The 25,582-nt window shown below is 33.5% G+C and overlaps 1 protein-coding gene across 3 annotated transcripts in view; it reads left to right on the forward strand.

Moving 5' to 3' along the window:
• CRPPA (CDP-L-ribitol pyrophosphorylase A) overlaps window positions 1-24,563 on the forward strand; it is a 71,623-nt gene extending 47,060 nt beyond the window's left edge. Inside the window, exons 6-11 of one of the 3 annotated variants that reach the window (XM_058180512.1) lie at window positions 4,517-4,614; window positions 6,016-6,105; window positions 7,026-7,118; window positions 7,606-7,728; window positions 14,373-14,457; window positions 23,879-24,563. In XM_058180512.1, coding sequence (XP_058036495.1) covers window positions 4,517-4,614; window positions 6,016-6,105; window positions 7,026-7,118; window positions 7,606-7,728; window positions 14,373-14,457; window positions 23,879-23,907 — 518 coding nt within the window. In that variant the 3' untranslated portion in view covers window positions 23,908-24,563. Of the gene's footprint in view, window positions 1-4,516; window positions 4,615-6,015; window positions 6,106-7,025; window positions 7,119-7,605; window positions 7,729-14,372; window positions 14,841-23,878 lie in introns of those variants that run through there. The other 2 variants (XM_058180508.1, XM_058180511.1) reach the window with 2 other exon arrangements.
• Window positions 24,564-25,582: the final 1,019 nt, after the last annotated feature.

Consider the following 25,582-nt stretch of genomic DNA (forward strand, 5'->3'; position numbering starts at 1 on the left):
AATTATTTATATCCCAAATAGCAAATATATTGCTGTCATTTGGAGTGGTGACCTTTTAAATTTTTGAACAAAACAGAATTGTAGGTTTTTCATTATTTGTCTATTTTTAGTCTTATTTCTCTGTGAATGTAACTATTTAATAGACTGGCAATCACCGGTTAATATTAAGTTTGATGTTAATTTCAGAAATTTAGTGAATGAATAAACAAATATATAAAAATTTCATTGTTGGTACATTAAGTTCTTCTCATATAAGAGCAAATAGAAATTATGAAGAAAGCACTGAGTTATTTATGAGAAAGTGTTATGTATAAATTCAAAAAATTAAATGAAACAATTATGCTGGCTTCAGATTTCTGACCCATGTGCCATCTGAGATATCTCTAAAATAATAATTAAATATTAAATATTTAAATATTTTAAAATAATTTAAAAATTAAATCAACCAGACATTTTCATCACATATTCTACAGTTTCAATTCTACATTAACTTGAACTATATATTATTTGTAGATCTATATTACATATATAGAACTATATATTAACTATATTGTTGAAAAACATATTAATTATTCATATGAAAATGGTTGAAAGATACATAATTGGTTTCCTTTAAGAGTAGTCAGTGAGGTAAATGCTATGTATTTCTGGGATCAAATTATCCAAATTTGAATTTGCCAGTGCATTAGGGTCATAGAATAGAATAGATTTTTTATTGGCCAAGTGTGATTGGACATACAAGGAATTTGTCTTGGTGCATATGTTCTCACTGTACATAAAAGAAAAGGTACCTTCATCAAGGTGCAACACTTAATGATGGTCATAGGGTACAAATTTAACACTTAATGATACAACACTTAATGATAGTCATAGGCTACAAATAAGCAATCAGGAAACAATCAATATAAATATAAATCATAAGGATTACCAGCAACAAAGTTACAGTCATACAGTCATAAGTGGAAGGAGATGGGTGATGGGAACGATGAGAAGATTAATAGTGCAGATTTAGTAAATAGTTTGACAGTGTTGAGGGAATTATTTGTTTAGCAGAGTGATGGCGTTTGGGAAAAAACAGTTCTTGTGTCTAGTTGTTCTGATGTGCAGTGTTCTATAGCGTCATTTTGATGGTAGGAGTTGAAGCAGTTTATGTTCAGGATGTGAGAGATCTGTAAATATTTTCACGGCCCTCTTCTTGATTCATGCATATACAGGTCCTTAATGGAAGGCAGATTGGTAGCAATTATTTTTTCTGCAGTTCTAATTATCCTCTGAAGTCTGTGTCTGTCTTGTTGGGTTGCAGAACCAAACCAGACAGTTATAGTGGTGCAAATGACAGACTCAATAATTCCTCTGTAGAACTGAATCAGCAGCTCCTTGGGCAGTTTGAGCTTTCTGAGTTGGAACAGAAAGAACATTTTTTGCTGTCCTTTTTTGATGATGTTTTTGATGTTAGTTGTCCATTTTAGATCTTGCGATATAGTAGAACCTAGAAATTTGAAGGTTTCTACTGTTGATACTGTGTTGTCTAGTATTTTGAGAGGTGGAAGTATGGAAGGGTTTTTCCTAAAGTCTACCACCATTTCTACGGTTTTGAGTGTGTTCAGTTCTAGATTGTTTCGGCCACACCATGAGGCTAGTCGTTTGACCTCCTGTCTGTATGCGGATTCATCATTGTCTCAAATGAGACTGATCACTGTTGTGTCATTTGCGAACTTCTGTAGTTTAACAGATGGATCGTTGGAGATGCAGTCATTGGTATACAGAGAAAAGAGAAGTGGGGAGAGCACACAGCCTTGGGGGGGGGCTGTGCTAATTGTACAGGTAACTGATGTGATCCTGCTTAGCTTCACTTGCTGCTTCCTGTTCGTTAGGAAGCTTGTGATCCACTTCCAAGTCTGTTCAGGTACCTGTAGCTGGTTTAGCTTAGTGAGAAGAGTGTCTGGGATGATGGTATTGAATGCTGAACTAAAGTCTACAAAGAGGACTCTTACTCATCATTCAACTTAATGACATTTTTAGTCACCAAAGAAGTCTATTGATTGGATCATCTTAAATCTGGATCCAAACTGAATATTCATTGGTAACAGATGGATCTCACATATATCATAACATTATTGATAACGTTTCATATCATAGACAAATTAAAAGGAGAATCTAATGCTTTTGCATAAACAAAAATAACTGGCTGTTACGATAGCTATGGAAAACAATCCAGTTGCAATTTATTTTGAAACTTTGGAACATAACAAGGAAAAGTGAAGAATATGTAGATATTTGCTTTAGTATTCATTTGTCTTAATTATAAATGGGCCATAAATGGGATAATGGATGGATGGATGGATGGATGGATGGATGGATGCAAGTGGTTTCTGGGAAGGGTTGTTTGCTTATTTCAAATGTGTGTTTTTGTGTGTGTGTCTTTTATTGTTGCCTAAGATTTCTACTGGATATATGGATGGCCATATATATTTGTTAAATAAATATTACAACTAAATACTAAACAGAATGCTTGCATAGATATTTTTAGAGGCATTTTAAATAGTAGCTTATAATTTATCCTATTGATCTTTAAAGTAATTAAAGTAAGTCAACTGAGATACATGGGCTAAAATAATTTAGAACAAATTAATATATCACTTATTTTTAATTATTTGAGCTCTATTTGATACTTTGAATTACAAATGTAATCCTATCTATGCAAATATAGTTAATAAATGCTTCAGGAAAAAAATCAAGTTTTTCCTGTAGGCAGAATAAACTGTTGACAAAGAATACATTCCATTCTATTAAACTGAACACTGATGTAGGTAAGAAAAACAAACAGTTTTATATATGATGATTTGGGGAGTTAGGCAATGAAACATCTGCAAGCAAACAACCAAGTTCAGAGAACACCAAGGACTCCATAACACACACACACAAATAATAATTATGCATTTTTTAGTTTTTGTATTTTTAAAAAAATGTAGATTGGAAAATAATAGAATACTGATTTAATAAAAATAAGTCTTAATGCACTTGAAATAAAGCAGGTAGCAACTTGCTGGATGTGCAGACAATGTGGCGCATGTCTCTCCTTTTTCTTATATTATTAGTCTACAAATAGGGAAACCTCATCCTGCAGTTAGGATGACTCATTTATAAAAGTAGTTAGAACCTGGATAGCATAAAAACATCCTGAAAGAATCTCTTTAAGGATTTCTTGCCTCAGGCTAACTATATCTTTGAACCTCTAGTTGAAACAAGTAAGCTTGAAGATTTCAGTCTGCCTTTAAGGTAGTCCCTAAAATGTATGTTTAAAATTAGGTGAAGAATTAATATTTTTGGAACGCTGATCAAATTCTTATGATGATATGACCTCCTGAATTCCAGTTTCAGCTTACCTTTTTAAAAATCAAGCACTAAGTCTTATGTTCACAGGGGAATTGCCAGCAGGCACTACATAACTTTGTATGTCCTGCTTGACTTGTCACCTAGTCAGCATTTTTCTATAAAGTAAAATGATGCTTAAAACAAAAATGTTCCTTTTACATTAATGTTATCTGTAGTTGTTCTATCTCTCCCTAGTCCCAGTTATTGTGTTTTAACTCAATAATCTAGAAGAAGATTATCCAGAGGTGCAGATAGCATCTCCATTAATAAAGTACCTATCAAAGGAAGATTTATACATTTATTTTGATGCTAAAACCCTTGGATGGTAGGAAGACTTTTTATTAGTACCATGTTTCCCCGAAAATAAGATCTTGTCTTATATTTTTTTGAACCCTGAAATAAGCATTTGGCCTTATTGCCATGCGCTCTAAAGCCCGATTGGGCTTATTATCAGGGGATGTCTTATTTTGGGGGAAACACGGTAGTTATTCTTCACACATAGCATAATTTAGGATAATCATTGGACCAGTAGAATTTCTATGTACAGAAACTTAAAAACAAATTGTAGTTGAATGATTGAACAAGTATAACATTGTGTGTTGAATAAAGCAATTGAATCCCTTGTTTTTATCTACAACTGGAAGCACACAAAAGAAAAACCAACAACTTTATTGTACCCTTTTAACTCATGTCTATCTTACTATATAAAGAATATTTTTTAAAAAACTCCACTACAAAGTAGCTTATAGAATCTGTCTAATGTGGAAATGAATAACCAATTGAACTTGGTAAAATACAAAGCTATCTTGTGAATATCCAGGAGTAGCAATCAGTTTTATGAATGAAAGACAAAACAGTCATGCCCAGAACAACTGTTTTGACTCCTGGAACTTTTTGTACAGTTTATCATGAACAATCCATAATATATTCCCCTTATAAAAATTCAGAAAATTAGCCAAGATTTTAAGCCTGGAAATATCATTAATATTAATGGTTGTCATAAAAAACATTCTGTTTTCTATATACACTGTGATTTTATACGGGGAGACTAAAGGATCTTGGAAATGAGGTAATAGTAAAGAAAATTAATCTTCCCGTTCTTTTTGTTCTTCTTTCTTTTCTTTTAAATTGTCTTTGCCAGACACTATATCACAGGAAGTTTGCATTATTACTGACATAAAGGAAGATGCAGTACAAGTGGGATTTCTCCTAAATGAAAAAATGAAGAATCATGTGAAAGTGAGTATTCTCAGCAACATTTAAAGACAATATATAAAAGTTGCTGTTGGTCAAGAACTTGTTGTGTTCAACATGTTTAATATATCACCTCTTCTATTAGGTTTTATCACAGTTAACATAACATAACATAACATAACATAACATAACATAACATAACATAACATAACATAACATAACATAACATAACATAACATAACATAACATAACACAACATAACAACAGAGTTGGAAGGGACCTTGGAGGTCTTCTAGTCCAACCCCTGCCGAGGCAGGAAACCCTACACCATTTCAGACAAATGGCTATCCAACATTTTCTTAAAAACTTCCAGTGTTGGAGTATTCACAACTTCTGCAGGCAAGTTGTTCCACTTATTGATTGTTCTAACTGTCAGGAAATTTCTCCTTAGTTCTAAGTTGCTTCTCTCCTTGATTAGTTTCCACCCATTGCTTCTTGTTCTACCCTCAGGTGCTTTGGAGAATAGTTTGACTCCCTCTTCTTTGTGGCAACCCCTGAGATATTGGAACACTGCTATCATGTCTCCCTAGTCCTTCTTTTCATTAAACTAGACATACCGAGTTCCTGCAACTGTTCTTCATATGTTTTAGCCTCCAGTCCCCATATCATCTTTGTTGCTCTTCTCTGCACTCTTTCTAGAGTTTCAACATCTTTTTTACATCGTGGTGACCAAAACTGAATGCAATATTCCAAGTGTGGCCTTACCAAGGCATTATAAAGTGGTATTAACACTTCACGTGATCTTGATTCTCTCTCTCTGTTTATGCAGTCTAGAACTGTGTTGGCTTTTTTGGCAGCTGCTGAACACTGCTGGCTCATATCTAAATGGTTGTCCACTAGGACTCCAAGATCCCTCTCACAGTTACTACTATTGAGCAAGGTACCACATATACAGTACCTGTGCATTTTGGGTTTTTTGCCTAAATGTAGAACCTTACTTTTTTCACTATTGAATTTCATTTTGTTAGTTAGCGCCCAGTGTTCAAGTCTGTCAAGATCCTTCTGTATCTTGAGCCTATCTTCTGGAGTGTTGGCTATTCCTGCCAGCTTGGTGTCATCTGCAAATTTGATGAGTTCAAACGTTTCACAAGTTTCTGTAATATTTCTTACATTCCTTTTGGGTGTTTATATACATTTTTTAATAAGGAAATAAACGTTGGTCAGAAAACAGTCTGCAAAATGCTTTATCTCTTCTGCAGTGTGATTCTTTTTTTTCTTTTTCCTTTGAATAATGAAATATTAATTATTACTTATAAATCATGCAAATAATATCCTTGATTCTTCAGTGAACAATTTGTATATCAGTTGAGACATGCAGTTTTAGCAATTCATTACTAACAAGTTTTAGAAATGAATTTATTAAACAATTTCTATTTCTCTTTTCAGCATGTTAAAAATGTAGCAATTACCCTTCATAAAAATGACAATCTACAAAATATTTTGTTAAGACAATACTACAACTTTATTTACATAAAAGTAAGTATTACAAAAAGTAAATAATAGTTTATGGGGGAAGACGACTTATGTAATTTTAAAAACAATATTTTAGCCACATAGTATTACTTAAATGTTTCTTTTAAATTTGTACTAGCGTATATGTTAACCAAATTGTCATTCAATTTGGTTAATTGAATTTCCACATTCAGAGAAATGTGGAAAAATATAGCTTAAATTTGATATGATGCATTTTAGAGTGAAATCAGCTGTGTTGATCATTTTGGAAATATTTTGAGCTGATTTTTTTTCGAAGTTGAAACAAGGCTATTATGAGCTTGAAACAATTTCAAAGTGATTGGAAAAACTGTTTTTGCACTAGCAACAGTCATTCTGCACTGGAAATATGTATTCTAAGTTCAAAAAACAGTAGAGCTTGATATAAAGTTTTCAAAATATATGCTTTCAGATTCAGAGGGTGTAAGTAATTCACCACATATAGGAAGACATCAAATTTGTTAGCAATTTTAGCTTTTTTAGCTTTTTTTTTTACATAAATTTGCACTTGGCTTACCTGGGCAAATTTACTATGATCCAAATTATTTATAGCTTTTAAAATGAATTTCTGAACAAATTGCTCTTAGAAAGACTGTTATATCCTGTGCAGGTGGTGTGTTAATGATGCTGAAGATACCTCATCCAGACCCAAGATGCTACTATGAATGTTTTATTTTTTTGACCACATAAATGACCTTAAGAAGATTGCATTTTATGTTTCTTTTCAACTGTTCTAGTTCTATGGCTCTAATTGCTTGGAAAAAGAGAAATTTAAATCTTAATAGTACTTTAAATTCAGTGTAGGTATGTACACGATCTGATTCAGCATATGTCATAGTTCTAAAAGAAAAGGAGCATAATATATCTTTGGTTTCTAAAATGAATCTTATTTCCTTTTTTGTTAGAATAAACTGCCTGCCTTTGAGGAAGTCTCACTGCTGGTAGACAAACTTGAAAACACAGGTGCTTCGGTTTTGTACCCTGTTGTTCTCATTTTGGTAGGTTTCTTTCTTCAGCTTATAAAATATTTGATCAATCTGGTGCAATATATTAATATTTTATTTTTAGAAGTATTGTGGTAACAAGTAAGGGATTTTGTAAAAAGGAAACCAAAATTATTCAACTAGCTACTTGGTTTTTTAATTTATTGCTCTTCCAGAAGAAGGTTTTCCTTTTATTGGATATTTTGTTTGATTTCTTATTCCATACAAAAAGCAATGGTTTAAAATGAAGATGGACAAAATATAAAAGAACAGATACGGTAAGATATGGGATTCAGTTATGCATGTTTGTTTAGAAATAGACTAATCTTTGTATTTATTCCATGGTTAGCATGCTAACAATTGCAAGCAAAATGTACATAAGATTTCAGAGAAAAAATATTTGATCAACTGTAAGATAGCAATCATGATCTTTCTCCTTGTATCGATAGAAAATATAAACATTTCTGATAATTAATAATTTGGATGTGTCTTTCCTTTGCAGGTAAACATGGGTACTTTAGAAAATACACCTTTTAACAGTGGAATTGAAAGTTTAACTATACTTGCAAAGGAAATTAAAAAGAAAAATATTTTACTTTATGGTCTCTTTATACAGTATAAAAAGGTATGTGTTACAATAAGTGGGAAAAAATCTGTATCAGTTTTTTGTAACATACAAGTAGTCTTCAGGTTATGACAGCAGTTGGAACTGGAATTTTCATTGCTAAACAATGCAATTTTAAAGCAAGACATCACATGACCACATCACTTAGCAACAGCAATCCTAGCAGTGGCTACCATCATAAACCCAAGTCCATGTGGGTCATTAAAGGCAGTGTGTGAAGTGGTTGAAGTTCCTGGCAAGCAATCTAACAGAAAAGAGCTGTGAGCTGATGCTAGGGATTGTGTATGGGGGTGGGGAAGGGAGAACAGGTGCCATAGGCATATTTTGGGAATGTGCCCAGAAGAACTTCACCCATGCTTCCTACCAGCTTGAAGCTTAAGCTTTTCTGTCTGTGATTGGGGTGGCAAGTAGCCATTCTTAGAAATAAAAAAGAAAGAAAAGAATAAGAAATACTGAAGTCCTAGCGATATTATAGAAGAGAAGCAGGCAATGGAGAATTAGAAGAAACATGAGGTGAAAGTCTGATATGTGATGGTGAAAAAATTTAACAAGTAGAGACCTTGGAAAGCCAGGTAGTAGAGGTCTCAGGTGACCAGGAAGCTTGGCTTTAGTAGCAGTCATATTAGCCATCACAATATTTTCAGTGATACATTAGGAAATCAATGGCAGGGAGTGCGGCAGGAGAATTAGGAGACTAGCAACTTGTCAGAACCCGGAAGGACTAAGACATCTTTCAGTTCCAAAGCCCTGAATTCTGACAAGAAAGGCCTACATGGCTATAGAAGATCCCAGGAACTTGTCTTTCTTGAGAGGTGATTTGTAGCAAAAAGTGAGTGACTTTCACAACCAAATCTGGCCATACAAGTAACTTTTGGACAATGGGACATTAAGACATTAAAGACACAGTAAAAACAAAATGTAGCATGGGAGGGAAAAAAGCTATAATATGTGGAACTATAGACCGTGATTTCACTTATACAAAAGGACTTGTACAAAAGGACTTCCAAACGTCAGATGCATGGATATATAGAGAGAAAAAAAGAAATCTTAGATAATATAGAGTAATATAAAGTAGATAGGATAAAACACTGTAAGTTTAATAAGTTAAATAAGAAAATAGAGATTCAACAATTTTGAGAGTATTAAGAAATGTTTTATAGTTTTCATAATAAAAAATCCAGTCTCGTACCATCTCACAACCAGACCTGTAATATACAAACTTATCATCCCATATTGCAATTAGAAGGAGGATTTCTCTAAGCATAAAACAGCCTGGAATCATTCAAAAACAAGATTCCTTGTGTTAATAAATTTTTTACAAGTATGGCATACATGTAGAATAAATGTGATTGGTGTTGTATGTCAGGAACATCAATCTTGTGAAAAATAAACCTATATAGTTTATAGATCTGGCTGTGATTTGTGGTTATTGAGAAATAAAGTATCACCTTACTATAATTAGTTTGATCTAACTTAATTGAAAAATTGTTTACCATTTTTGCATTGAACTGTATAAAATGCATACTACTTGATAGCTATCTTTGATAAAATATAATTGTGAGCAAGTAAACCAGATGACGGTGCTTTGCTGAGTCATGTACAAGAATGATAAAAAGTTTATGTAAGTGGAATTTGCGGGGAAAATTATACTATCTTTCTGGTAAAAATCTCGACCAAAATGCAATTGCTCAAATATTTTGACCATCAGTAAGTTTTCCTTTACAAACCCTCAAGCATAAATATCACATGTCTTCATCAGTCAACAGTGATTTTATTAATATAATTACAGTAACAGGTAATAGATATTCATTTTGTTCTAATTTATAATTATAAATTTATTGCCCAAGTTCTAACACTTTATATTGACAAAAGACATTCATTTACCTGCTCATGCATGCATCCTGACAATGCAGATGTTCAAAGCATTTTTTCAGTGAGCAAGAATAAAGTAAAATATATTTAAATATATATACTTGATATATAAATAGTAGCCACCTCCTTTTCCAGAAATGAAAAATTCCCAATAGAAGTTTGAAGTTCATATAAATTCTAAGCAACCTTCCCAAGAAATAAATTTCAATTAATGCCATTAATTTCCTCAGTGTGCAAGACTGTGGCTGCAGCCAATATTTCTAATTTTATGACTGCTTATACCTGTATACAAGAACAATCTTTATTTCCTTTTTCCCAAATAGAATATGTTATTCTAGAGTTGAATATATTAATACATACATATCTACATACAGATAGAAGCAGATGCAATGATGTAATATGCAATGCAAATTAAAGCCAATGTACTATTCTGTGAAAAAATATGTATTATGTATGTTATGGCCAGCCTTTCCCAAGGTATATATACATTAATATATTTGGTGCCTGCAAATTATATCAAGAACAATTGATAGGGGCCGGGATAGCTCAGGCAGTAGAGAAGCCTGTTATTAGAACACAGAGCCTGCAATTACTGCAGGTTCGAGCCCGGCCCAAGGTTGACTCAGCCTTCCACCCTTTAAAGGTAAAATGAGGACCCAGATTGTTGGGGGGGCAATAAGTTGACTTTGTAAAAAAATATACAAATAGAATGAGACTATTGCCTTATACATTGTAAGCCGCCCTGAGTCTTCGGAGAAGGGCGGGGTATAAATGTAAACAAACAAAAAAAACCAAAAAAAATTACCGATAGAAGAGACTGGACAGCGATTTGTCTGAAATGGTATAAGTATCCTGCTTGAGCAGGGTGTAGGACTAGAAGAATTTTGAAAATTCTTTATTTTTTCATTGCAATTAAAATCACTAATCATGAACAGAGCAAAGAAATAAATTAATGGATATAACAAGAGAAATTTGGGAAATACTTTTGTTATACTTGCAGTTGGAAGAACTGTGTAGAGAAGCAGAAAGTTATAGTTGAATAGCTGTTTTGTTTAGGAATAAAATCTCTGCTAAAGAATTGAATAATTAGCAATTTTGAAGAAAAACTTCATAAACATCCCATTATTTAATTCAGAGAGAGAGCATGTTTATTTGGCAGAAATATCACTGTTTAATAAAAAGTATCTGGTCATTAATCCTTTCTTGCCTTTGTTTTAAAGGGTTTTTTTAGTTTGTTTAGGTGTAATTTCCTTTTGTGTATTCATTAAAACTAATACTCTTAAGATTTTGGCAATGCTGAATAGTAGTATAAATATAAACAAGATTTGTCAATACATAATATTAAAAGCAAAAATTATTTTCTTTTCTCCCAATAGGCTGCAGAATGGTCCAGGAATGGGTTGATACAGTCAGATCTGCCCAAGAGACTGAATCAATTTTCTTGGCCATGCCTCCATGCATTTCTGTTGGACCCAGTTTTTCGACTTAGTCGATCTTACGAGACATATTTGGCAGTTGCTCTGTTCACACCATTCCTGGACCATTCTGGACTCCTAGATTTCAGTTTTTTCCACCGTTTGTGTGAGAGTTGCTTGTAGCATGCTGGCTAGCTCAGCTTTAGCTGACAATGCCACTTCCAATATTAGTAGACCCCACGAGGTCAGCTGTAAAACACCATGGCATATGGAGCCTTGCGACCAATCGCTGCCATTGCCCCCCCCCAAACACCAGCTGGGAAGCGGTTTCAGCCACCACTGCTGTTGCCGCTCTATTGAGCTGCACAACTCCCGGGCTCAGCGCCTTGCAGCTTCCATATCAGCTGAGGAGCAGCGGTTGCAGCTGCCGCCATTGTGCTGCGCCACTCTAAAATGAGACATGCGATTTTGGCAATGCTGAATAGTAGTATAAATATAAACAAAATTTGTCAGTACATAATATTAAAAGCAAAAATTATTTTCTATTTCCTGCTTCTTCTATTAATGGTTCTTCCCACAAACATCCATACATACTTCATGCCTTTTCATTCCTAATTTTTCTTAAATGAGGTTGCTTCTGATATGTCTGCTGAGACTTGAAGTTAAAGCTGTCAGCTAATGAAAGATGCAAAATATTCCAAAGAAAGTTTTTTGTCAAAAAGCAAAGAAAGATGTTGTCCTACTTCTGTCACCATATATGCAACATTGCTGTCTACACTTTATACATTGCATAGTGTGATTAAAGAAGGCATCTTTTCTTTCTGGATAGCACTAGTAGGTTTTTAAAAAGAGACGATTTTATTTGTTAACCTGTTGTTGTTTTTAGAATTATTCATACTATTAAGAAAATAAATATTTGTTCTCTTTAGGTGTTCAGGAAAAATAATTTGTACAGCTTATTAGAATTATAACATGTGAAATCACATTTTTAGAATACCTTAAGTGTAATAATCCATCCTCATGTTTCCAATGAAAGGCTTAAATAGTTAATTTTGAACAAATCCATGAAAAATAGTGGTTTTGTAATTTGAGATTCTTGTAATTGAATCCCACCAGATATTCCAGGGTTTGTGGAAAAGAAGGTTAGAATCTGATAATATGTGTACTTCAATCTTTAAATTGTAAAAAGATTCTTCTTGAAATAATGCTTCCATGCACATTTTTTATCAAGCAAACAGAGGATAATAGCCTGTGGAATAGAAAATGTAGAGCTTACATTGTTCCATATATTTCAGTATCTGATGCAGCATTTAGATGGATGGAAATAAATTGCATTTTAGTGCAGTCGTATGTGTCTTCTGATTTAATAAGTTTTACTTTCAGGAATATAAGCATAATTTTTCAACTTTAGTAATTCAGTTTATTACTTGGATTGCTTACAACTTTAAGATCCTAAATATTTTTATTTGGATTTTTATTAAGAAATTAAATTAGTTTAATTGTAATTGGAGTGAATCTTTTGAAATAAATAGAACTTAAGTTAGTAGTATAAATTAAGTTCCAGAGATTCTTGTGACTCTGTTTTAAGTATCATTAAATTAAATCCAAGTCAATTTTGTCTTCCTACTGAATTTAAAAATGCATTAATCTTAACCTCAGACACCATATTCAACCATTGAAATAACTTTGGTTTAAAGTTGTAAATTTAATTGATCTTTCTTTGGGCTTTGGTTTGCTCAAATCTACAAAGAGCAATAGCTGGGTTTCATAAATATAATAAAAACTTGAAAATCCTATAATTATAATTATTATTTTGTGAGTTAACAAAACAATTCCTGCTGTTCTCCTTTTGAAAATTAATTTGAACCAACTAACAGGCAGATCTGCAATTTAGTTGAGAAGCCATGATGCACAGATTATGGATTAGTAGTTTTAGAAAGATGACTTCATTTAATCAGTGTATGTTTCTACTCAGAACTGATATTGTTCCTAAAAACAGATGAATGAATGTTCTGTGATAATAGAAGCTTATGTTTAAACTATGAAATTTAAATATATTCAGCTTGGAGAGAATCATTGTGGGCATGTTTATGAGAAATATTAGATATATTTAAATATATGTTGCTACATTTTTTAAAAAAAACACTAGTGTAGTTCCCAATGAAATCTAAATATAACAATGGATGGTGAAAATGATATGATTTTTAATACAATGTTTAGTTCCTATATATCACTAAATAACCCATGTCCCATTGGATCATTATTTCAGAGATGCTTGCTTATCTAAACAAAGACATAGAATGACCATGGGCGGGCAAAAAAATAGCAGTGGGAGCTATCTGCTGACTTTACCATTGAGATTCCATGTGGAAAACTGCCAGAGAGCATCAGAAAAATCCCTCCCTCCCTCCCTCCCTCCCTCCCTCCCTTCCTTCTCAAATTCCTGCTGGCTTCCCAATTTATTTTACCTATGGGAAGCTGGGGAGAAAGTCGGGATACAACTGTAGTGCAAATCTAAGGCCAGCAGGTAAGTAAATGGTGGCTGCTGGCAAGGTGAAAAAGCAAGTGGGTGTCTGGGTCACAAAAACTATGGGTATGTGTGCCAGGTAGTGTGTGGGCTGGATATGGATGGATGGATAGGTATTTTTGCAGATTCAATTTTTTTAATATGAATTTATATTAATGGTATTGGCAGGATTCCAATTCTTTTTTCAGATTTCGTTTGCGGTTTATAATAGATGCTATGGTATTTGGTATATACATGTAAGAAAACATTAATTTTATTAACAACTATTACTGGTAATATAGTTCAGGAATGTTTAATTAATTCCTGAAGTGTATTAATAGCTTGATTAATATTAATATCAATAATTGATAAATAGTACAATAACATCCAATTATTGAAGATAGAAAGAGAGATTGTAATTAATAGATCCTTCCTTCCTTGTTCAAGTTTTGGTATTTCATATAATCTATAAACTGGATATAAAATGCCAGCAATAGCTGCAGAAAGAAGCAGCTGGTGGATGATTCTGTGCAATATTTAACATGTTAAGAACAAATTATTTCTGACATGCTTTCTATTCTGATATATCTGATAATTTATTGTATATAAGTTTATTCACTACAAATGAGAAAACCTAGGCTAGAATAATTAGAAAAAAATGTGGTATAGGTTGCGAATAGAATTTGGATTTCAGAAGCAATTCTGTCTATGTCAATCTAAGAACATTCAAAATGCAGATCTGAAATACTGAACGAGGGATTTGCTTTCAAACACTGGTGTTGTGCAGGAATTTTTATATTTAAACTCTAGAAATGTTTCTCACTCTGGAATAACTTTTCTTTTTCTTTCAGGAGAGTCTAAAGCTTCAAGAGACTATGGATTCAGCAGCTGCACTTATTACTGTATTGATAAGAGAACGAAATCCTGCATTTGTTGGTCAGCTTCTAGTAGCATGAAAAAATAATATTTTTAGTTATTTATGTTTGAAAGTACAGATGTTTTTAACAATTAAGAACTAGAGTTTGTCACTAATATATTTAGCATGAAATACAAATATTTTAAATAAAATATATTTATAATAAATTGAGAGGATTCAGTTGCACATTGCCTCAAGTGCCTTGAGCAGAGAGGAGGGTATGAAATAGGCTAAATAAAATACTTCTAAGAAGATATAAGTGAAAAGTAAGTGGTTCAAATTTATATGACAGTGAGCTGGTAAACCGAAAATTGTTTTAAGTCTGGTTCTGTTGAACTCTAAATTAAGGAATCTATCAGAAGTTACCGTATTTTTCAGAATATAAGGTGCACCTTAGTTTTTGGGGAGGAAAATAGGGCAAAAAAAAAATTCTGCCGACCAAGTATTCATCTGGCTAGCGGCCTAAGCCTGGTCAGCTTCAGCACATTAGTTCGCTGGGCTTTGAGAGTGCACGGGTTGGGGCTAAACTACAGCTTCTAAAGCACAGCATCAATGAGAACAGCAGGCGAAGTGCAGAATTGCGCACTTCACTTGAAGCGCCTCATTGAGGCTCAAAAATAGCTTCAAAAGCACAGCTGATTGTCGGAGGGAGCTCCAATGACTAAAGTAGGTGAAACGCAGAAGGGGTAAGAGAAGGCAGGAGCTGTTCAGGGGAGCCATTTTGGGCATTGTGCGTTGCGTTTTCCAGCGGTGATCAGCAACTATGTGCTTTGGCAATCAACGCAGCCTAAAGACTCTCAAATGGAGCATTTGGAGGCTGAAAACGTGTTGTGCGGTGCCCAAAATGGCTAAATTATTATCAGTGGCAATCTCTGCAGCAAGGAAGAGGACCTGCCGAGGCCGAAGGGGGAGGGCAGCGGGGTGGGGGCAGGACTACATTCAGAATATAAGACACACCCAAATTTTCAGCTTCTTTTGGGGAGGAGGAAGTGCATCTTATGCTCCGAAAAATATGGTATTTATTAAAATGTAAATGGCTGTTATTGTAGAGAAATACTGTATAGTTGTATGTTCATAGTTTTGCTGTTTTGTGTAGGTAGGAAAAATAGGAAAAGTCCATGTGAAAAATGTAAGTGTTGTTACAATCTTTTTTTTTTTTTTTGCTTTATGTAGCCCCTACAGTTTATTTCATCTTAATATATAATGGAGATAGATCAGCTTTCCCAAAATATTTTCTCTTAGATATCCTGGATTTCAGTTTCCATAATATCTAAACACTGCTAAGAATTTTAGAATTTGGAGAAGACTGAATTGATGAAACACAATAGTAAAATCAATAATATAACAAAGTATTTCAAATTACACTTATGACACAAGTTATTATATTCTAATAACTAATCCTTAATCCTTAATCCTAAGGATAGGATTAAACACAAATTCCATTTCATTTCATGAGCTGATTATAAATTTCCTGAGCTGAAAATAAAAGACTAATTCAAGTAGTTGTAAACAAGCTTTACATATTCCACTACGCTTAAGTTTTTTTATTAATTTTGGCCTCCAAGTTGCTTCAGCCCAGCTATTAGGGTTTGTTGTTCATGGTTGTGGGCTTGACATTACGCATGAATGCATTATTTGTGTGTAATTGAACCAGCACTTCGCATTGTCAAATGGATAATTTATACTGTACTAGTATGTGAGAAAGATCTCAGGAGATAGGATGAAAAAATATGCTGCCTAGGAAATGGTAAGATAAGCTGCACAACCAATAGATGCGTAATGGGCAGAGAAAGAGACTCAGAGGCTCTCTTCCTCTCCTTGACAGGCAGTTAATGAGAGAGTGAAATATTTGTACTTTCAAAGTTGCAGCACTCTGTTAATGTAGCCTTACAGTAAAGTAGAATTGTATCATGTCGATATTTTTCCTCTCTGGTTTACTTAGGAAGGCTGACAGTATTTTAAGTAATCCCTTTTTTATGCAGACACAGTTTATTTAGTACCATATTTTTATCCAGCCTTTATTTTGGAACAAATGGAGGGAATATATAATATTCCTGACTGCTACAATCGCCACAACATTTCTGTAAAGTGGGTAGGACTGAGAGGATGATTGGCCCAAAGCTACCAGCTTGACTTTTATGTCTGAAGGAAAACTAGATGGTTTTTATGCCAACATCTTGACCACTGTACCACTTGTGTTCAGGAATAAATGTTAAACATTTAGATTGCATATTTGTAGTTCTATGGTCTTGGTAGTAAGGACTAAGAGCTTAAATGTCTTTTAAAATTGTTAATACGTTGTTTATTTTCTGTTATGTTATTTTCGGAAAACATTATTTTAATACTAATTTAACTTATGGTGCTATTTTAAGAAACTCACTTAAAGCCCACTTTAGTAGTTAGTTGTCTCTTAGTATTCATATAGAATAATTTGTATCCTAATAGCCTTATGTATGCATGAACACACTCCAGTTGCATTTATGATCCTCAACTGCATGTTTTCATATAATATATATATAAAAATACTAAGTAAGTTTGACTGATGTTAGATGAGCATTAAGCAATTTTATATTTTTCTGTGTATATTCATGCACAAAGTCTTTGAGGTTGAGTAGATAATTAATCATATACTGAGAACTATATGATATACTGATTATATACTGATATAATCAATACTGAGAAGATCATGCAAATTATTAAAAACAAACTAATATGGTGAATGGTTGCATAGACAGAGGATCTTTTGGCCTTGTTTTTCTCTTTGTGTTCAATAATTCTGTGAGTTCTTCATAGCAGTGTATACAATTGTGTACTTTCATATGCACCAAGCACTCATCATAGGATGCCAACTGGAAAGAACAAGACTGTGGTCAAACTTTTCAAGGGAGGAAAAATAAAAATAAAAAAGAAAGTCATATTTTTCTAAATATCAACATTACAATATAAAAAATGAGATATAGTAGTTAACAAAATAAATGATAAATTAAAGTGAATAATTTTGTACAAATGGATTTAGAAGCAAAGAATGTATAATTTTCTTATTTGCACAATAGAAATAATCTTGTTAGCCTATCTTATAGGGCTATTGCTTGATTTCTGAAATGATGTATGAAGTGCTTTGACTACTAATTCAAAATAAAACCAATATTAACAGGATAATAATTGATTCTGCAGCATATATTTATTTCTTAATTTGATTGGAGTATAAATTTTACAATCTTGAATCAGAATTATTGAAATGGCACATGTACTATCAAAAATATATCTCTGCCAACTTTACTTCATTGCTACAATATTATGTTAAAGGGTAAAGAATCATTCTAAATTTATAGTACTTCAATCAGTTATGTCTTAAATTCATACCCAAAGCAATTCTGATGCATTTTAACACATAAAATATGCTCTGCATTTCAACTGTCTTGATTTTCTGCAATGGTGCAAATGAAGAGTTGGTGATTTGTAGAGGCAAAAGCTTTAAGCAACTCAGTTTAGATTAACAGAGTTGGAAAGGACAATGTAGGTCATTTAGTCCAACCCCCCACCCAAGTAGAAAGCCCTACAACATTTCTGACAGATGGCAGTCCAGTCTCTTCTTGAAAGCTTCTGGTGATGAAGCTCCCACAACTTCTGAAGGCAACTTCTGTTCCATTAGTTGTTTGCTCTCACTGTCAGAATTTTTTTTTTTATAGATTGAATCTCTTCTTGATCAGTTTTCATCTATTATTCCTTGTCTGGCCTTCAGGTGCTTTGGGAAACAGTTTCAAATATTGGAAAACTGCTATCACGTCTCCCCTGATCCTTCTCTTCACTAGACTAGCCATACTCTGTTTCTGTAACCATTCTTTATATGTTTTAGCGTCCAGTTTCCTAATCATCTTTGTTGTTCTTCTTTGCACCCTTTCTAGAGTCTCAACATCTTTTTTTTATACTGTGGTGACAAAAACTGGATGTGGTATTCTAGGTGTGGTCTTACTAAGACTTTATAGAGAGGAATTAGTACCTCACTTGATCTTGATTAAATCCTTCTGTTAATGCAATTTAGGATTGCATTGGCTTTTTTGGCCACCGCCGCACATTGTTGACTCATATTTAATTGGTTGTCCACTAAGACTCGAAGATTCCTCTCAGAGTTACTGCTGTTAACTCCAATCTATATGTGTACTTTTTGGTTTTTCTTGCCTAAATGTAAAACTTTACTTTTCGATACATTGAATTTCATTTTGTTAGATAGGGCCCAGCGTTCAAGTCTGTCAAGTTCCATCTGGATCTTGAGGCTATCTCATTTAAGGTGTCAGATTAGTATGATTCACAAATTTGATAAATTTCCTTTTTATTCCGTCATGTAAGTCAAGATCTAACTAAGATCTTGACTTACATGAGGAGCAGTTTGCCTGATGACTTAAAAAACAGAGCAGCAGTTTGCCTGATGACTTAAAAAAAATCACAATAATTGTGGTAAAAAATGTTTAAGATTATTGTATGCTTTATTCCAGAGTTTGAGATCTTGGAGAACAGTACAAAAACATTTAATCCAAGCTTGCTGATTGACAAATAATAATAGAATATGTATTCCTCCTTTATTATTTTTATAAATAACTCAAGGCAAAGAACATCTTTAATATCTCTTCCTCTTCCTGTTTTTCCCACAACAGGAAGTCTGTGAGATGAATTGGGCTGAGAGAAAATGACAGGCCCAAAATCACCTAATTGGCTTTGATGCCCAAAATAGGACTAGATAACTCAATGTCTTGGTTTCTGGCCTAATGCCTTAATACTAAACCAAATTGGCAATGACTAAGAAGTTGGTTGGAAACCTCTTCATATCAAATTCTTGGGTGAAAATTCTGCTCTAATATACCTTGGTTCAAATTGAGGAAGAGGGTTTACTTCCATACCGCAGCAATATAAGGAGCAGGAAACAAACAAAAATTTCTAAGCAAACAATTTGACAATGCAATAGATAAAAGTAGCTATAGAGAAACCTTGGTATATCCCTCTTTGGGCTATGCTTACAGACTCCTAACTAGTCTTTTAATTATATAGTGAAATTACTTAATTCTAATCTCATTTGTTGAAAATGTATGATTTGATATTTATCCTATCTTGAAATATATGGTTCGTTTTGTGTCTGTGATAAAATGCTATTCAAAAGTATTTCTTTTTTTCTTGTTTCAAAGATTGATTTCTTGAATCACAATTTTTTTGTTTCTAGATTAACTTGGATAGATGGCAAGACATGCAAAATAAATATCCCTTGTGGTGCTTTAGTTGATAATGTTTTTCATGAATTTCTATGATTTTGTATTTGTGTAATATAGTAAATCTAGCTGAAAGATCTATTTCTTGGCCATCTTCTTGAAGCTTGATTGGTGCTGAACTTGCAAACATAAGAATAAATGTAGATGTATCTGATCCTGTTTTTCATGTTTCCATATGTACATTCACTGAAAAATATTTTGATTTGATTCAAACTTTACTGCAAAAACACAGCAAAAGCAATTAATTTTAGAATCTACTGATGAAAACTGTAGTTGGAAATTCTTTGTTTTGTTAGTGACTTGTATTTTGTCCAAGGTATACAACAAAAACTCAACCTTTTGAGAACTACCATTTGAATTTTTTATTTTCAAACAGACCACATAGCACTTGTGTCTTACAGGTGCTTTCTGTCAATTTTGAACAAAGAATTATTGCTGTGATTACTTCCACACATGATTGTTATTATGGCTAATTTTTAATTGTCTCAAATTATTCAAAACACAGTGGCCTTGATTGAAAATAGTTATACAATTAAAAATAATTAGTACTGATTGTCCTATAAAATAAATAATTATTGCGGAGATTTTATGGAGAAATTGAACACTGAAATATTTGCAAAATAATAACGAGCAATCTATTAAAAATGTGTCAGGCATGGAAGACATTTTTGCTTTTTGAGGGTTGCTTTTTTTTTGCATTTTAAAAACTGATTCATACATTGTTGACCTATGGAAATGCAATGTTAAATAAGTTATTTGCTTCATATTTCTGTAAATATTAATTTACATGGCATCAAGGAAGTCCAACACTATGGCTTGTGGATTAATACTAAGCAGAATCTATTTTGATTCTAAAATAATATTGAATTTAGTTTTTGTAAGACTTGATTTACATTAGAAAGCTTTTTACTTAAGGGATTTGAATTTTTTTGCCACAAAAAAACCAGACACTGTGCTTTTCACATTAATCAACTACTTTTAATTCCTGTTCATTGTAATTTGTTTCCCCATCTGTTCCTTTGAAATAGAAAGAAAATCTATTCCTTTAGGCTCGGCGCTTCCTGTCTTAATACTCTGTTGACACTTTTGTTGCCGCAGGCAGAAATAAGTACCCTGGTGTCCTCCAGATTTTTTTAACTCCCACAAATTTTTGCCATCTGTTGTGTTGCTTAAGTTTCTGGAAATTATTGTTCAAAATAATCTAAAATACGCTGGATTACTTAACCTGGATTTCCAAAGCTGTTAGCCATCAGTCTTAGTCCAAAAGCTCTATTTCACCTAGATGCTTGAATGGAAAGAAGGAGGCAACTCTAACCATAGTTTCCTCCACTCACATTGAATCCTTTCCCACAGGCAGTGTTGGGATTCAGCCAGTTCTCACCACTTCGGGAGAACCGGTTGTTTACTTTCTGAGCAGTTTTGCTGAACTGGTTGTTGGAAGAAATCATTAAGGCAGAGAACCAGTTGTTAAATGGTTTGAATCCCACCACTGCCCACATGTCTTGCATTCAGATATGGATTCATATTTTGACCACGTTTGTCAACTACAAATGGTTCAGAAAGAAAAATACGAAACCCAGTTGTCTCAGCAGTGGGAACTATTTCTAATTTTTTGTTATTTACTTTTTAAAAAATTTTTTTTGCAAAGTTTAGCCAAGGGAATGTTGAAAATTGTCCAAAGCCATCTTTTCTTTGGGAAATATAAAAATGTTCTGGAAAAAAACCCAATAGCTCAATATTTGCAGAAATTAAAAAGGTTGTGAATATATATCAGCCTGCCTGCAAAAGTTAGGTTTCTTCAATGTGACTGAGGAAAAGAAAATGAAAGCAATTAAATAAATTAGAAGTGTCCTAATCCTATCCAACCGGAGTCAAGAGAGCAAGTTAACACAGAACAATCATGGATTTGTAAGATAATGAGTCATAGTTGGGTGTGTTCATTTCCATTGTTGCTACAGGATGTGAAGTGAATCCAAGCATTGTTTAATCTGCATAACTGGAAAGGAATATTAATTCCACATGACACACATTTATTATAATCATAAAGGAAAATAACTATAGCAGGTAGTCCTTACCTTGTGAACTTTCCATCAGATAATAGGCAAAGTATGGTTTGTCGATTCCAAAATACCTGTGGAAATTTCCTTTGACTAATCTTGTTGAATTCTTATTATTTTATTTCAAAGATATCTGAAATTAAAAATGAATGTAATTACAAAGCAAAGTGTCAATCAAGTATATATAATGTATCTTTATTTATAAGAATAGGCATTCTTTAAACATTGAAATGTTATTTGGAAACTTGTTCAACTGTCCTGTAAGAACAAAACTGAATTAGAAGATAGGAATCTCATCCATTTGGCTTCTAATTAAATGGAAGGGTTTTTTTTATCTATATCCATTATGGCAGATATTTTGTTAATAGACATCACATTTTGTGATAATTTTTACCAACTCAAAATACTGCTTGCTTTTGAATCACGTTTTTTCAGGCACTAAATCTGTACTTGCTATAATTGCACTCAAAAATATTATTTATCTAGAGATTTAACATGTTTATTTTGCTCTATTGATGTCTTAAGAAATCTGGACAGCCACCAACTGTTAGATATATTTTTCTTAGTGACTTTGCCACAGTAATATTTTTCTACTGAAGAAGTTTGTGTCAATTTTTATACAAATTAAACCTGATAGTGCAGATTTTTCTGTTGCAAATAAAATAAAATAGTATATGACACAAGTGATATTAATAATGGTGGCAGCAGTGGGGCTTTAGGAGAAAAGAGACACAGCTTGCTTTCCTTTAACAATAAGAAAATACTATCTAATAATGGGAATGCCCTTTGATCTGAAATTTTGCCTCAATCCCCTCCCACCACCCCCAAATTAGAAGAGCTAGTTCTTAGGTGGGAGTCTAAATTACTTGTTTGTTTCTGCTTGTTTCTATATGCTATTTTCCCTGATGAAAGTGGTTTAACTGCCATTTGTTAAGACCAAGAGTTGCATCTTTATACTCATGTCCTCAGGTTCTTGCCTGTGAACCTTTATCACTGCTGTAGGTACTTTTCTAGCATGAATATACTCCAGTGGTGAACTCCAAATTTTTTTACTACTGGTTCTGTGGGTGTGGCTTGGTGGGCTTGGTGTGGCTTGGTGGGCATAGCAGGGGAAGGATACTGCAAAATCCCCATTCCTTCCCCAGTCCTGGAGAAAGGATATTGAAAAATCTCCATTCCCACCCCACTCTGGAACCAGCCAGAGGTGGTATTTGCTAGTTGTCCAAACTACTCAAAATTTCCGCTACCGGTTCTCCAGAACCTGTCAGAACCTGCTGGATTTCATCTCTGGTATACTAGTGATCACTGGTGGTATTCAGCCGGTTCTATCCGGTTTGGGTGAATCGGTAGCGGCAGCTGCGGGAGGCTCTGCCCACCTACCCAGATGTAATCATGTCCCATTTATCCATGTTTTTGATGTTCTGTACATGCAGGGAATGCACTATACATGCACGTGCTCACATTTGCAAACCGGTAGTGAAGGTAAGTGAATACCACCCCTGCTCTTGATCATTTCTCTCAGTCTATTCCTCCTACAGACTGTTCAGGCTGTACTGGAAAAGGAGGAGTATATACAACATCACTCATTCTTGATCATCTTTTTCCAGAATGTCTTAACATTCAGAACATTTTGTCCTCAAATGGTGTTTGACCAATCCAACTTTCATGGTTTCTGTGCTTCTCTTGGCCAGATTTCCTTGTTATAAGCCCACCCTGCTTGATTTTAAATGGTCCTCTTCCACAAGAATTTTTCCCTTGCCTCTTTGGATCAGGAACTGAGGCTGTTAGTCTTTGGCATCTTTCAGCTTTGTTTGTTGGGGCTCAGAGAGCAGATGGCACTTCTGCAGCCAACAAACTACAGATGAAGAGCATCTGGTGGAAAGGATAACCTACCACTACAGCAGTTTGTTTGTTGTTGTGCTACATGAATACCAGCTTTTAACTAAGTCAATCCATTTTTCCTTGGATTGTTCAAAACCCATTTCCATGAAAATAAATGAACAGACCAATTTCAATGAACTCCAGACTTTCACTAACTTTTTTCTAAATTTGCTATGAAAATAATATTTAAAAAGATTTAAAGGTTTAAATGTGGGTTTTATGTTTTGTTTTGTTTTTTCATATAGGCAAAAGAAAAGAGAGGAAGGAAACTTAACTGTCTGCAAAGGAGCTGGGAGTGGCTGCTTAACACCCGCTCAAGGAAATCATACTAAGCTTGAAAAAACAAACTTTTCCTAATGCCTTGAGTCAACAATGCAAAAGCTACCTTTTCCCTGTTGTTTGAAATCATAACAATCCCTCATTAATCCAGTGTGTGTTTTGCATAGATTCATGCAAGCTGCCACCCAGACACTCCAGCAACATTTCTTTTCTACCTAGAAAGGTTTAAAAACAAAGAAAATAATAATTCCATTTACTACTCTTAATAAGTAAAACCGATTGGCAGTCAGTAATTATCAGACATATGAATTTCCTAGAGGAATTTATTAGAGGAAAAAAGTTAGATTAAAATAGAATTAAAGACTAAATTAACTGTAATTTTCTAAAACTATTGTGAATTATCTCATTTTGTGAAGAGTTAGTTTCTTCCATGGTTAACTTGAGCCAGATTTCTCAGGGATATTGAAAAGAGCAAGCTTCATTATGCCCCTTCTGAGTTAACAACTAAACTTCCAAATTAATGGTTTGAAATTCTTAGTGGCCTAGAACCAGTCAATCGATTAAGTGTTGAGTAATTTATATTAAACACCAAATTTGCTTTCCAAGCTAGTCCAGATTCTGCTTAACCATTCATTATAATAACTTTTCCTTTCAGTTATGCCTAATGCATTTCATGCACTTCAGAAAAATGTCCCTCTAGGTGCCTAAGACAACATAATTAACCAAAAACTTTCTACTATTGACCTCACCCCATTCCTAAGAGACTATAAGGGGCGTGCATAAGAGCACAAACGTGCCTACCGTTCCTGTCCTATTGTTTTTTTATTCTTATACATATATGCTTATACTTCCTCATATTTCCTCATATATATGTTTATATACTATATAACCATTTTGTGATGCTTATGTATATTGTTGTGACATAAATATATATATAAATAAATAAATAAATAAATAAATAAATAAATAGGTTTGCTATTGGTTGTTCCTAGGACATTCTTCCTGCTTTACCATTCATTCATTCATTCATTTATCATCAAGAACAAGTATAGACATAGACATGGACACATGAAAAAAAATTGGCGCCAAAAAAAGGATATAAATAAGCAAAACAGTCATAAACACATAGAATAATTAGCAGTATTCAATACTATATATAATCTATAGCCCTTGGATTTCTTGGTGATATTCCACCCCAAGTGCTGACCAGACTCTCTTTTTAGGATCAGACAGTGTCAGATATATAGCTGTAATATGCTAAAACCAAGAAAAAAATTCCTTGATACAAGTAATTCCTATAAACCCATGGATGGAAATCAAACACCATTGTCTTCCAGGATATTCTAACTGCCATTTAAATTGCATCCCTGGCATTTTCTAATAATCCCCCATCAAATAGTAGCTTCATCTCACCAAATTACTTTTTATAATCTGTGAAGTGCTGCCACCTGCTGTAGCTTATCTTTTTTTTTTTGTTCTAGTGTACCTTAATTTAATAAAAAATAGTAATAACTTGTAACATGGCTGAAATTAGTTAGACTTGGAGAGTTCTCTTATTAGTTAGACTTGGAGAGTTCTCTTATCTCTTATCAGTAAAAAAAAATCTGGAACATTGAGTGAAACTCAACAGATGGTAATTTTGTTATGAATCACAATTGCTATCTCAGTAA

The sequence above is a fragment of the Ahaetulla prasina genome, chromosome 4 (genome assembly GCF_028640845.1).
Source record: "Ahaetulla prasina isolate Xishuangbanna chromosome 4, ASM2864084v1, whole genome shotgun sequence".
NCBI classification, from domain to species: Eukaryota; Metazoa; Chordata; class Lepidosauria; order Squamata; family Colubridae; genus Ahaetulla; species Ahaetulla prasina.